The sequence below is a fragment of the Danio aesculapii genome, chromosome 2 (assembly GCF_903798145.1).
Source record: "Danio aesculapii chromosome 2, fDanAes4.1, whole genome shotgun sequence".
NCBI classification, from domain to species: Eukaryota; Metazoa; Chordata; class Actinopteri; order Cypriniformes; family Danionidae; genus Danio; species Danio aesculapii.
The window spans coordinates 6,093,833-6,106,128 of NC_079436.1; the positions used below are offsets into that span (position 1 = coordinate 6,093,833).

Genomic DNA, 12,296 nt, shown 5'->3' on the forward strand with positions numbered 1-12,296 from the left:
TGTTAAAGAATCGTTTTCAGCTGGATATAGATTACAAGTGCTCCTTCTGTAACTGTTAAATAATTTATTGTCCATTAATTGTCAATGTTTTGTATGATCTTTTATTTATCTTTTATTTTACTTCATTCAAATGTTTATACCTTTTCTTAATAATATTTATTATTAATTCGTTTTTATTATTAGGTACATTTTACATTCACTGGTTCAAATGGTGTAACGTTAACCTAAAACCAAGATTTGGACATTTTTAAATCAAACATTATTATGAAGTCAGTATTATTATTTTTTTTTGCCAGATAAAATTATTTTAATATTAAAATTTAAGATATGTAAAATAAGACAACTATAAAATCATTAGTTTGTACACACTTCGAATAATCGCGATGTGTGGAAGAGTGAATGATCTAGTATTTAATTTATTTAAAATTGTATTTATTTTCTGAAAAATATGAACTGTTTTAGTTATTATAAATGTTTTATTAAATCTTCCATGGTCATTTCACTGTCACTCTCTATGCTAGTTTTAACGTTAAAGCAGTGTTTCCCAACCCTTTTCCTGGAGGCACACCAACAGTACATATTTTGGATGTCTCCCTTACCTGACTAATTAACTTCAGGTTTTGGAGTCTCTTCTTATGTTCTAATAAGGTGATTCAGGTGTGTTTGATTAGGGAGAGATTGAAAATGTGTACTGTTGGTGTGCCTTCAGGAACAGGGTTGGGAAACACTGGCAGTTAAAGAATAGAAAAATAAACATTGACAAATAAACATAAAATTGTGACAAGTGTATTTTATTTATTTATTTATTTAGATTTAGAAATGTATATAGAGTCTGAAAGGCTTACAACACGATGAATTCGTGAAGTTGGACACATCGTTATTTATTTATTTATTTATTTATATATTTATTTATTTATTTAATTATTTAATTAATTTATTTATTTATCTATAAAAATGTGAAAAAAATGAGTCGGTGTGATCGTAGACATTAAAATAGAAAGATTTATATCCGATGTTTATGGGTGTGGCTGCATGGTTTGAAGGAACAAGTCATTTCACACAGGCGTTTTCATAGTCGTCTACAGTGGGTCCTTTCTTTCCGCTGGAAGGAGTTTTGTGGTTGTGTCCACGTGGAGAGACGATCATGTGCAAACCAGTCTGTTCGTGCGCTCTTGAATCGGTTTAAACTATTTCCTTTTATAATACGTATGTAAGTAATGCATATTACTTTGCTGTGAGTAGGTTTGATGATAAATATTATTTTTGGTAAGAATTTCCATTAAATTTTAGCGGAATTTCTGTTTGCGGACTAGATTGTTGACTCGCAGTTGTCGTTCTTCTAATGTAATCATACTAATTCGGCTAATATTTCAGCTAAGGTTAAATTTGTTAGTAATCTACACACTTTAAAATGCTTTCTCTGTGAAACTTAAGCTACTGAAACCATCCGATTTAAAATGTATAATGTGTTTTGGATTAGAATTTATTGTTTTTGCCCATTCAATTGTTTATTAATGCAATTGTTTTGTGTTTTTTTTTAGGATTATGTTGAAAACCAGAAGGAAAGTGCACGTGTGCCATCATGTCACATGCTGACAAACCATGAGGGCCAGGAAAAAAATCATATATGCCATAAATTTGATTAATCCACGTGGGTATTTCCAAAGATTACAACTTTTGATGATATGTTGGACAAACTAAATGTGTAGCAGATTCAGTATAAACTGCATGAGCGTTTTGTTTATGCTAGTTCTGCCATGTGGTTTTATGTGCTGAGGGACTCTTGCCTTTGTGTTGCCCATTCATTTCCTATTAGATGAATGTGGTGTCAACTAAGGCACACATTAAATCTTGAAATAGCCAAAGAGAGGACACGCCACTCGTTCTCTTGCTTGTGCTGTGACAAGAACAACATTTAGAATCAGTTATAATAACTTCGTTTTAAATGTGTGCAAGCTTTGACGGTTGTATTGTATAATTTCAGGGGAAATGCAGTAAATGGCTACATTAACATGGACAGGACTACGTGACACTTGGTATGCAGTTATTAAAATACCTTTTATTTATATTTATTTATTTATTTATATATATTTATTTATATATAGATAGATAGAACTAGATATATAGATAGATAGATAGATAGATAGATAGATAGATGTGTGTATATATATATATATATATATATATATATATATATATATATATATATATATATATATATATATATAGATTGAAATCAGAAAATGTGTGTTTGGCCATTCTTTTACATAACTATCATTTTGGGGAACTTTTCCAAAGCTCAAAAGTTTGTATGTGAAATGTTTTGGATGACAATAAAAAATATTTCATATAATTGTCCGTTTTATCATGCCTTTTAAGTGTTGCCTGTTCATCATTGCTTGTCAGATGAATGTGGTGTCTAATAGGGCAGACATTAATACATGACATGGCCACTGAAAGGTATTTCTATCCTTGCCTTTCAGAGGTTTCATGTAATGGACACCTAACATTTTGAGGCATTAATGAAGTAAACAAGTTTCTGCATTAATAAATAAAAAAAAATCTTAATGCTGATCTCATTTCATTCCTTTTAAGATTCTCCAAGGATTGATTTCTTCCTATATGAGGTAAATGAACCCTCATTAAAGGACTAGTGTTGTGTAAGGTGAGTTCTGCTAACTTGGAGTCAAAACCACTTGATTGTGTCATGACTTTATTTGTTTTGTAAAGATTTGTGTGGTAAACCTGGATTCAATAAGGGAATTGTTTATATAACGTTTTACAAAGTATATTAAGTGTGTAAAAGGAAAGTATGTATGTGCATGTTGTTTTGTGTCTTTTTTTCACCCCAGATGTTGTTTCTGTATGTGTGCGACATTACTTCAATAAATCAAATCTTTTGTTTAACGTTTTGTATGTGGATGTTTTATTGCCTCTTAAAAAGCCAGTTGGAATATTTTGTGGTTCATGGCATGAAAAGTAGTAATAAAACTATTTCCTCTTTTCCTCTTCTCAAACATCAATTTCCACAAGCTAGACTGTTATTTTTATTAATTTTCCCATGTGCTACAGGACAGTAAATCATAATGTTGTCTTAAACAATGTACAGTTATATAAATTACTGTATATAAAGTATATTCTTAAAAGAGTCCATTCATTAATGCTTGGAAAATATTTGTATTGCTATTAAATGCCACAATAATGTGCATTTGGAGAACAGTTGTTGATGCATAGATGTCTTGCTTGTAAACAAGTAAATGGTTAATTGTCTTTGTAATTTATTTCAATGAAGCATTTTTAGACATGGTTTTATTTTATTTGATATTTTTTGGGATTTCATGGTGGGTTGAACTAACTATGCAGTGTCTTAGATTATGGGATGGTATAAAACTAGCCTTATAACATTCAAACTTGAAGTTTATTTAAAATGTCAGATTGATAAAGATACAATTGCTAAACAGTTTAAAGACCTGATGAAAAAGAGTAAAGCATAATAATTGGAATGTTTTTTTTATTATGAGGTGATTCTGGAATTAAAACATTTCATGTGACAGCACCTCATAAAAAATCTAAAGCATTTCCCAATGTGGTAATGTAATGTGTTAAGTTACACAGTAACAGCTGTACACTAAAAAAATGCTGAGTTCCACACAATCAATTTGTGTTTGGACAACATGAACGAAATGCATTACAAATTTAAGTGGATTGAACATAAAAACAATTAAGTTGACATAAAAAAACTCAAGTATTGTGTTGTTTTGGGCTTATTTTAAATAAGTAGCTTAAAGTTTTTTTGAGTGCAAGAAAAACCTGTCTGCAAACCATAATAATTATGTGAACTACGAACACATTTTGATTTGTCAAGAAATAAATATATTGACTGATTTGGTAGGTTTTATGTTTATAAACAGAAGGTGTTAATAGAAAGCAGATTAAATGTAAGTAAAGTTCATCATGTTTGAAATAATATTTTCTAAGAAATGTCAAAATATGAGTGAAATAGTTAAACTGCCCTTGAGTGTAATATATTCAATTTAATTCACCTTTATTTGTATAGCGCTTATACAATGTAGATTGTGTCAAAGCAGCTTCACATAAAAGGTCATAGTAAATTGGAACAGTGTAGTTCAGTTTTTAGTGTTTAAGTTCAGTTCAGTTTAGCTCAGTTCAGTGTGGTTTAATAATCACTACTGAGAGTCCAAATACTGAAGAGCAAATCCAACGATGCGCAGCTCTACAGATCCCGAACCATGCAAGCCAGAGGCGACAGCGGAGAGGGAAAAAAAAACTTCACTAAATGGCGAAAGTGGAGAATATTCATGACTATTAAAGTAAAACGAAACGATCTTAAATTCACCTGTACTTGATACAGTTTAAGTACTAAAATGTATTATATTTAAACTGATATAAATATCTTGCTATAAATATGTTTTAGGGCTGCATTGTGGTCATTAAATAGTCATCAAAAGAGTCTTGTAAATAAGCATGAAAATAATTTTATGCAATATACACTATTGTTGAACTCAAAGACATCAGTGGGTGTCTTCTGTTGATATGTATGACAGTTAACATTTATATTACGAAAATGGATCATTAAACATGAATGACAACAATGTACAGATAAATACACAATGTTTCAGATGCAAGACATTATTTTTCAAATAGTGAAATAATAATTTCCTTCCAGTAAAAGTTTTTATTACTCTGTTTTTTAAGAAAGTAATTATATTTCTCCCTAAACATTAAACCATATATATTTTCCTATTTTTTTCTTGGAACGTAAATGTATCAGGTACATCTTGGCATGACCTAATCTAATACAGTTGCCAGATTTATTTTTATTTATGGCTTTATAATTTATTTAATATTTATTTATGTGTTTGATTCCGTTTGATAGCTATCCAGAAAGATAAACCTTTTTTTCTTGCCTACAGAAGAGCTAAGCTCTCTCGGTTTTCCCTACTCTCCAAATGGCATCCGTTTAGCAGCACAATGACCCCACATAACTCTTTTTTTTCCACACCTAGCACCCCTCTCCGCTAGGGGGAGCACGTTTCCTCGGGCAGTCGGCGTCAATGAAAGCAATACAAAACCCTCTGGAAGGAGAGCACAGGGAAGCTCTCCGAGTAGCCACGACATTCCTGATCAAAATAATCTATTGTACCACACATTTTACGCGTTATTCTCCGTTCTCAACAAGCGAGATAACGTGAAATAGGAGTACGGATCAATAATCACCTTTCGAGCCCATCAGCTCATGGAATATTTGCGCTGATGCAGAAGATCCCTGGGAACTCCGGAGCAAGGCAAGAAAGGAAAGAAAGAAACAACGAACGGGATTAACAAAAAAGTCCACTGGCGGGTGAAAGCGAGTTCAAGCCCGTTCTGGAGAGGCACCAGGGCACTGGATGACCGCCGTCCACTTCTCCCCAGCGGTCTGCAATGGGGGAGACTAAAGTTATCTACCATCTCGACGACCAGGAAACTCCATACCTGGTCAAACTGCCCATCCCTGCGGAAAGGGTCACCCTTTTAGACCTGAAAAATGCTCTCAAGAAACCAAACTACAAGTTTTTCTTTAAATCTATGGACGATGACTTTGGGTGAGCTCGCCGTATATTAGTTTTCTTAGCACTTCTGCATGAATTCTCCCATTTAACTCCAGCTCTTCGCACGTTTTCTTCCCTTGTTTGGATCTCATATCGACTGACGTGATCTTTCAGAGGCAGATATATATCTTTCGTTGTTTGTGTGAGTGTGTGGAAGAAGTCAGATGTGAGGTGTGTGTATGGATGTGTGTGTGTGTGTGGAGTTCAGTAGGGGTGAATGTTTGGTCCTGTTCAATTGAAGACGGCATCCATTTTAAGACTGGATAACTCAAATACGGCGTTTGGCCTGATCTTGGGGTGTAGTTATTAAGTTAAGTGAGTGGTTTGGGATCACAGGGTGTTGTTCGAGATCATTCCTTCCTAAATGTTCTCCCGCGTCAGTCTAAATTACCATGACTACACTAAAATCACTAGTGCTTTTGGGGTTTCTTTACACTCATTGTGCTCAGATCCGGTTCCTAAAGTATTTTCTTTTTTATCCCACAAAGCACCTCCGTGTCTGAACATTTAATAGCGAGTATCGCCGAAACTATCCAGTTTAACAAACGTTAACACACTAAGGAATGTTCCACCCTGAATCAAAAGCACATCTCAAAACTAACTTACAGTAGATTCTGTTCGAGTCTGCCAAGCGCATGCGCTGTTCAACGACTAACGTTATTTACCGAGCGCCCCGAAAGATTGTTTTTAGCGTTCTAGGTGCATTTTATTCATGACTGGGTCTTTCTTGCTCAGTAACCATAACATAACAATTTTCAACGTGACTCTTTGACCTCTTGTAGGCCTAAAAAGACCCAACGTAGACGTTGTACACGTAATAAATCTGAGACCTGTGGGCTGTTCCATAAACCAAGCTTAAAGAAAAAGTCAGGCTTATTTTGGTAAGTCAGGTTTATTAATGGCGGATTCTGTTTCAAAAATTAAACTCAGTTTCTCTGGCAACTTATCCTGGGAAACTAGCCTGGTCCAGGACAGGTTAACTCTCAGGCTAAGTCTTAAGTTCAAGCTTAATCAAAGTAATGTTAACATTCGCCTGTCATAATTTGATGCCATTTTAATTCACTTAACCTCTTAATAATGATTAAAACTTTATAGTCACTTGATTGTGTGTGTATATATATATATATATATATATATATATATATATATATATATATATATATATATATATATATATATATATATATATATATACACACACAAACCAAACATCTTTTAGAATAGAACAATAATACATTTAAGTTCAAACAAGTTTCTGCAAACAAATCAAATACAAACTACATCATTTCAACTCAATTTTTATATATTTTTATGTTTCTGTTATATAATGTTAATATGGACTTTGTCAATTTATGTTTTAAGATTTTACTGCAAATGTCACATCCATAACGCTGGAACTGCTCTCATATAAACAATTATTTACTCTGAATTATATTTAAGCTTGTGTCTTCTGAAAAGCATGGCAAAATGTAACCACAATTTTTTAAAATCTTTTTTTACTTAATTTAGTCACTAACTATACAATACATTCTAATGAGGAAAAGCAAAAACTTTCATTGTTTTGATAATAGAAAACACCATAAACATCTTTGACCAACATGTACATAGTAATGTTAAGCACTATAAATTGTGCCATAATAATGTCAAGATACAAAATAAAAGTCCAAAAATTCACTGAAAAAAACCTTTTATTTTACTTTATATATTTAAACCAATTTTTTACTAATTATCGTCACTTTTGAAAGTCTGTAGATCACATTGAATTTTAGAATCCTCTCATATTTCCTTTTTTCTGTGACGTGGCAAACCTGGGGGTGTTGCATAAACCAAACTTAGAGAAAAAAGCCAGGATTATTTTGATAAGTCAGGTTTATTAATGGTGGATTCTGTTTCATGAATCAAATTTACGATGGTTCAAACTCATTTACTCTGGCAACTAATGCCTATCGACAGAAACATAAAGATAAACATTGAGTTGAAATGTTGTAGTTTGTATTTGATTTGTTTGCAGTAACTTGTTTGAATTTAAATGTACTATAGTTCTATTCTAAAAGATGTTTGGTGTATATTTATATTTACTATCAAGTGACTATAAAGTTTTAATTATTATTAAGAGGTTAAGTGAATTAAAATGGCATCAAATTATGACAGGCAAATGTTAACAAAGCTGGAACTTAATTAAGTTAATAAACCTGACTTACCAAAATAAACCTGACTTTTTCCTCTAAGCTTGGTTCATGAAATAGCCCCCAGGATTGCCAGGTCATAGAAAACAAGGAAATATGAGAGGATTCCAAAATTTAATGTGATCTACAGACTTTCAGAAGTGATGATAAATAGTAAACAAAAAATTGGTTTGGTTAACAGTTTTTTTTTCAGTGAATTTTTGTCCATTTACCTTGTATCTTGACATTATTATGGCACAATTTATAGTTCTTAACAGATTACTATGTACATGTTGGTCAAAGAGGTTTATGGTGTTTTCTATTATCAAAACAATAAAAGCTTATTTGTTTTCTTTTTTTTTCTTCTTATTAGAATGTCTTGTATCCGCTTGTTAAGGGTGACGTCACGTGAAGTGGCTTCCGGATATATATATATATATATATATATATATATATATATATATATATATATATATATATATATATATATATATATATATATATATATATATATCTCCATGCCTAATATCCGATGGCCAGAAAGTGATAAATTTTTAATAAATTGTTTAAATTTTGGTATTTGTGATGCAGCAAGTCTAGAGACTGTTGTGTACACTGTGATTTAATATAAAATTCACTTTACAGTGTGATATGACTAAAAAGTGTGATATGGCCATAAACAAATATTTTCTCAATTCAAATAAGTAGCAACTTGGACCCAGAAACAGTATTCCATATGTCACCGATACTTCATGACTTGACAAGCAGATAGTTAGTGAATAAATTTAGTAAAAAAACAAAATAATAGTGGTTACGTTTTGCCACGCTTTTCAGAAGACACCCGCTGACACAAATGTAATTTAGTGTAAATAATTGTTTATATGAGAGCAGTTCCAGCGTTCTGGGTGTGACATATGCAGTGAAATCTCAAAACTGATATTGAAACATCTGTTTATATTTTCAAAAACAACTAACCACAGAGTTCTGGGATCAGAAAAAATATGCTGTAAACGTTTTTTATTTAAATGAGGGAAGTAAACGTGTTATGGATGTGATGGAAAAAGTCTGCGAGTTTACAATACACAACATGTGTTGTAGAAATTCTGCGAATTAAACTGCACAACCCAAAAGAATCAATGCTAATCAAAAGGATAAGAGTCGACTAATTATAGAACAAAAATGATTGATTTTATTTAACATGTTTTGCATTTATAATGAAAAGCTTTGTTATGGATGTGACATCTCTTCGTTTTGGATGTGACAGATGTGAAATTGCCACTTGTGTGACTTTGGTTAATCAAATATACACATTTGAATACATTAACAGACATTTTTGAGTATTTTTAAAGCACTAAAATGCTTGCACAAAAAATGCAGAAATGGTTTTGCTATTTTGGTGAAAACTTTGGTGAAAACGGTTTCAACTTTTGCTTGACATTTGCATGAAAATGCTCATGAACAAATCTTGTCAATCAGATTTAATTAACGGTTTTAAGTTGTGTTATAGAACTCCATTTAAAGGGATAGTTCACCTAAAAATGTCAATTTTGTCATCATTTACTCATTCGTAACTTTTGCCAAACCTTTACAAGTTTTAATTTTACAACGCTGTTGAACACAAAAGAGGACATTTTATAAAACTGTTGTAAACTGTTTACCATTGACTTCAATAGTATTTGTACTATGGAAGTCAGAGATTTCAAGTTTTTTGGCTTTCTTAAAAATATATATTTTTTGTGTTACCACTTAAGGGTAAATAGTAAGTACATTTTCAATTCTGGGTGAACGATTCCTTTAAGGATCACAGTGCAGTTCTCAAAATCTAGTTAATTGTCATTATAAATCGGTATGCTTTGCCACTGGCTTTCGTAGTATGTTCATTTATTCTTTTATATATTTCTATTTATAAGTTCAGGTCAGAATAAGGATGCTTTTTCGTTTTTACGCAAGTGTACTTTTTATTCTGAACGACGCTAGAACATTGCCTGTGTCTTTAAACCAAGCCCTAGCTTGTGAATAAGTCACATTTAGTGTTCAGGCTACTGTTCTTGTCCTGTCTGTCTGTTTCACTAGGCGAAAGAATGTTGACTTGGAACAACTGCAGGCAGTCAGTGTGGAATGCCCTGATCGCTTCAGCACTGGCAGCTTTACAACCTTCTCCAGTGAAATATGTCGTAGTTTGATCGTCCCGTTCCCCTCCCTTTAACTCCCCTTGAAAAAAAAAGTTCATTAAAAGCTTAAAGATGTTCTTCGCTGAAGGACAGGCTCGGATTTCTGCCAAATGGAAACGAATAGCTCAATTGAATTAGTCTCAATTGATGTATAACACGTCTGTCAACGCAACAAAGAGGTCTTTTATCTATTTTTAAATGCATTTATCGGATTAGACTGTTAGCAAATGAATGGAAGTCTGTTACAAATAGGTAGTAAAGAATTCTGAAATATTCTGGATTTAAAGTGTTAAGTGTCCCTGCGTGGTGTTCAATGCAAATGAAAATCATTTTGATTTGTTCCTTTGTTTGTTTTTTTGTGAAGTTCAACTTGACATTGCTTGTGCTCTAACTTTATCTGTTCCATAATTGTCAAATTATTTAGTAATCTATTTTTGTTATTATCTTTTGCTACCCAAGATTGCATTAATGTGGCCGGGTATTAAAAAACAGTAATATTATTTTGACCTTAATTATATTTAAAAATGCCGTTTTTATTTATTCCTTTGATGCAAAGCTGAATTTTGCCACTTTTATTTTAGTTCTTATTGTCACTTTTTTTTCTTCATACATCATTTAAATATTTTTATAAACTATATCATGATATTACGAATATACATTTAATATAAGTTTAAAAGATCATCATTTATTTGAAATAGAAATTTTGTGTCAACACAACCATTTGTATTGTATTTGTCGCAAAACAAGATCATGTAAGATGAACTAGCAACAAGTTGTAGGACAGATGAGTTCTTCACAGATTCATAAAAACCAAGCTAAAATTGCATATACACGTAATGTGTGTCAATAATATTGCAATGCAACAGAAAAAAAACAGCATTACGCCCAATTCGCACAGGCTTTAGCGTCAGCACTTGATGGAGGGCTTGTCTGAAGTCGGGACTAATGCGATCTTCATAGCAGCGTCAGCCAATGAAATTAGTCCGCAATTTGCTACTGTCTGAGCTGGGGTATTTGGTAAAGCAATCTGATTGGCTGACGCTTCCAAATAGTTAAGAAATTCCCAACAGCAGTGCCAACGGACGGATTCTCAATTCAGTTCGGAAATTCTTGACAACTCATTTGAAGTGAATGGGAAGCGTTGAGGCTGACGCCCCGTGTGAATGTGGGCGTTACTCTTCATGGTTACCACTTCAGCATCATGGCTGCCATCAAATGGGCCAATTGTAACTATAAGAGTCTATAAATGTTACTACTCCTTTAACATATTGTTAAATAATTATCTCTTTATTTTGTTATAACATATTTTATTAACAATAAAAATAGATGTATTTGTATAAATGTAAAAAAGATTTCAAGTTGTTGGGTTATTTAATTAATCAGCTCACACTAAAAAATGTCGGGTATCCGTTAATATATACAATCGATTTGTGTTTGATAGCATGAAAGAATTAAGCTAGCAAATTATTATTTTTTTTTACCAATTTAAGTGGATCAAACATAGAACAATTAAGTTGCTCCTTTAAAAATCAAGAATTGAGTTGTTTTAGCTCATTTTAAATAAGTAGTTTGAACAAACATTTTTTTGTTTCACATAATTCCTCCATGTTGTCCCAACACAAATTGATTAAATTAACGTTATTGTTTTTACAAATAAGTGATTTGAACAAATGGCAAACATATTTTTTTAAGTGTAAGAAACACACGTTACTCCATCAAGGTAATTAACACAAATATCAAATATCATCAGATGCAAGTCATTGCCTTATTTAAATTTGACCGAACTTAGGAATAACCAATAATTTTAAGTTGCAAATATCGAACAAATCCTGCTTAGTTGAATGCAGCTGTGGAAACACTGCTGCCTTGTGGAAAAAAAACGTGCATTATGGGAGATGTAGTTTATAGTCAATATACAATGTAAAGCAGCTTCCTCCAAGTGAAGCACCGCATCACTCACTGAAGATTTCTCGCTGGATGCTTTTTACCTTGCGTGAATTTTCTGATCAAGTTAAATTATCTTGAGTGTGGACTTAAGTCACAATTGAAGTGAATTCTTCGTATTCTCAGCACATTCCGTGTCCTTCATGCCACCTAGTTTGCACACTCGTTTTAATCAATTTGCATTTGGTATGAATCATATGTACTCGCGGGCCACATAAAATGATATGGTGTACTCCTTATTGGCCACGTACCTTGAGTTTGACGCATGTGGGTTAAGGTACGCTATTAATGATTTTTGTCAATTTCACAGTATTTAGCTGTATTGTGAACTGTATAACTGTTATTCAGTATGTTACTGTATTTTAAAGTTGATTTGTGAAAATTACTTGATACAGTAAAGATATACA

At 32.3% G+C, this 12,296-nt stretch overlaps 1 protein-coding gene, 1 long non-coding RNA gene and 1 other non-coding gene across 3 annotated transcripts in view; all 3 read left to right on the forward strand.

The window, feature by feature from the left end:
- The first annotated feature begins 1,112 nt into the window (after positions 1–1,112).
- Positions 1,113–2,870, forward strand: LOC130240275 (uncharacterized). Its single transcript, XR_008838755.1, has 4 exons — positions 1,113–1,210; positions 1,542–1,651; positions 1,985–2,036; positions 2,596–2,870. It is a non-coding gene; the product is annotated as an uncharacterized LOC130240275 (long non-coding RNA).
- Positions 1,785–1,914, forward strand: LOC130215108 (small nucleolar RNA SNORA13). The gene has a single exon (XR_008835661.1). It is a non-coding gene; the product is annotated as a small nucleolar RNA SNORA13 (small nucleolar RNA).
- A 2,537-nt stretch (positions 2,871–5,407) lies between the features above and the next one.
- The window catches only part of dvl3a (dishevelled segment polarity protein 3a), a 38,093-nt gene continuing 31,204 nt past the window's right edge, over positions 5,408–12,296 (forward strand). Inside the window, exon 1 of the mRNA XM_056471705.1 lies at positions 5,408–5,603. Coding sequence (XP_056327680.1) covers positions 5,443–5,603 — 161 coding nt within the window. The 5' untranslated portion in view covers positions 5,408–5,442. The remainder of the gene's footprint in view (positions 5,604–12,296) is intronic.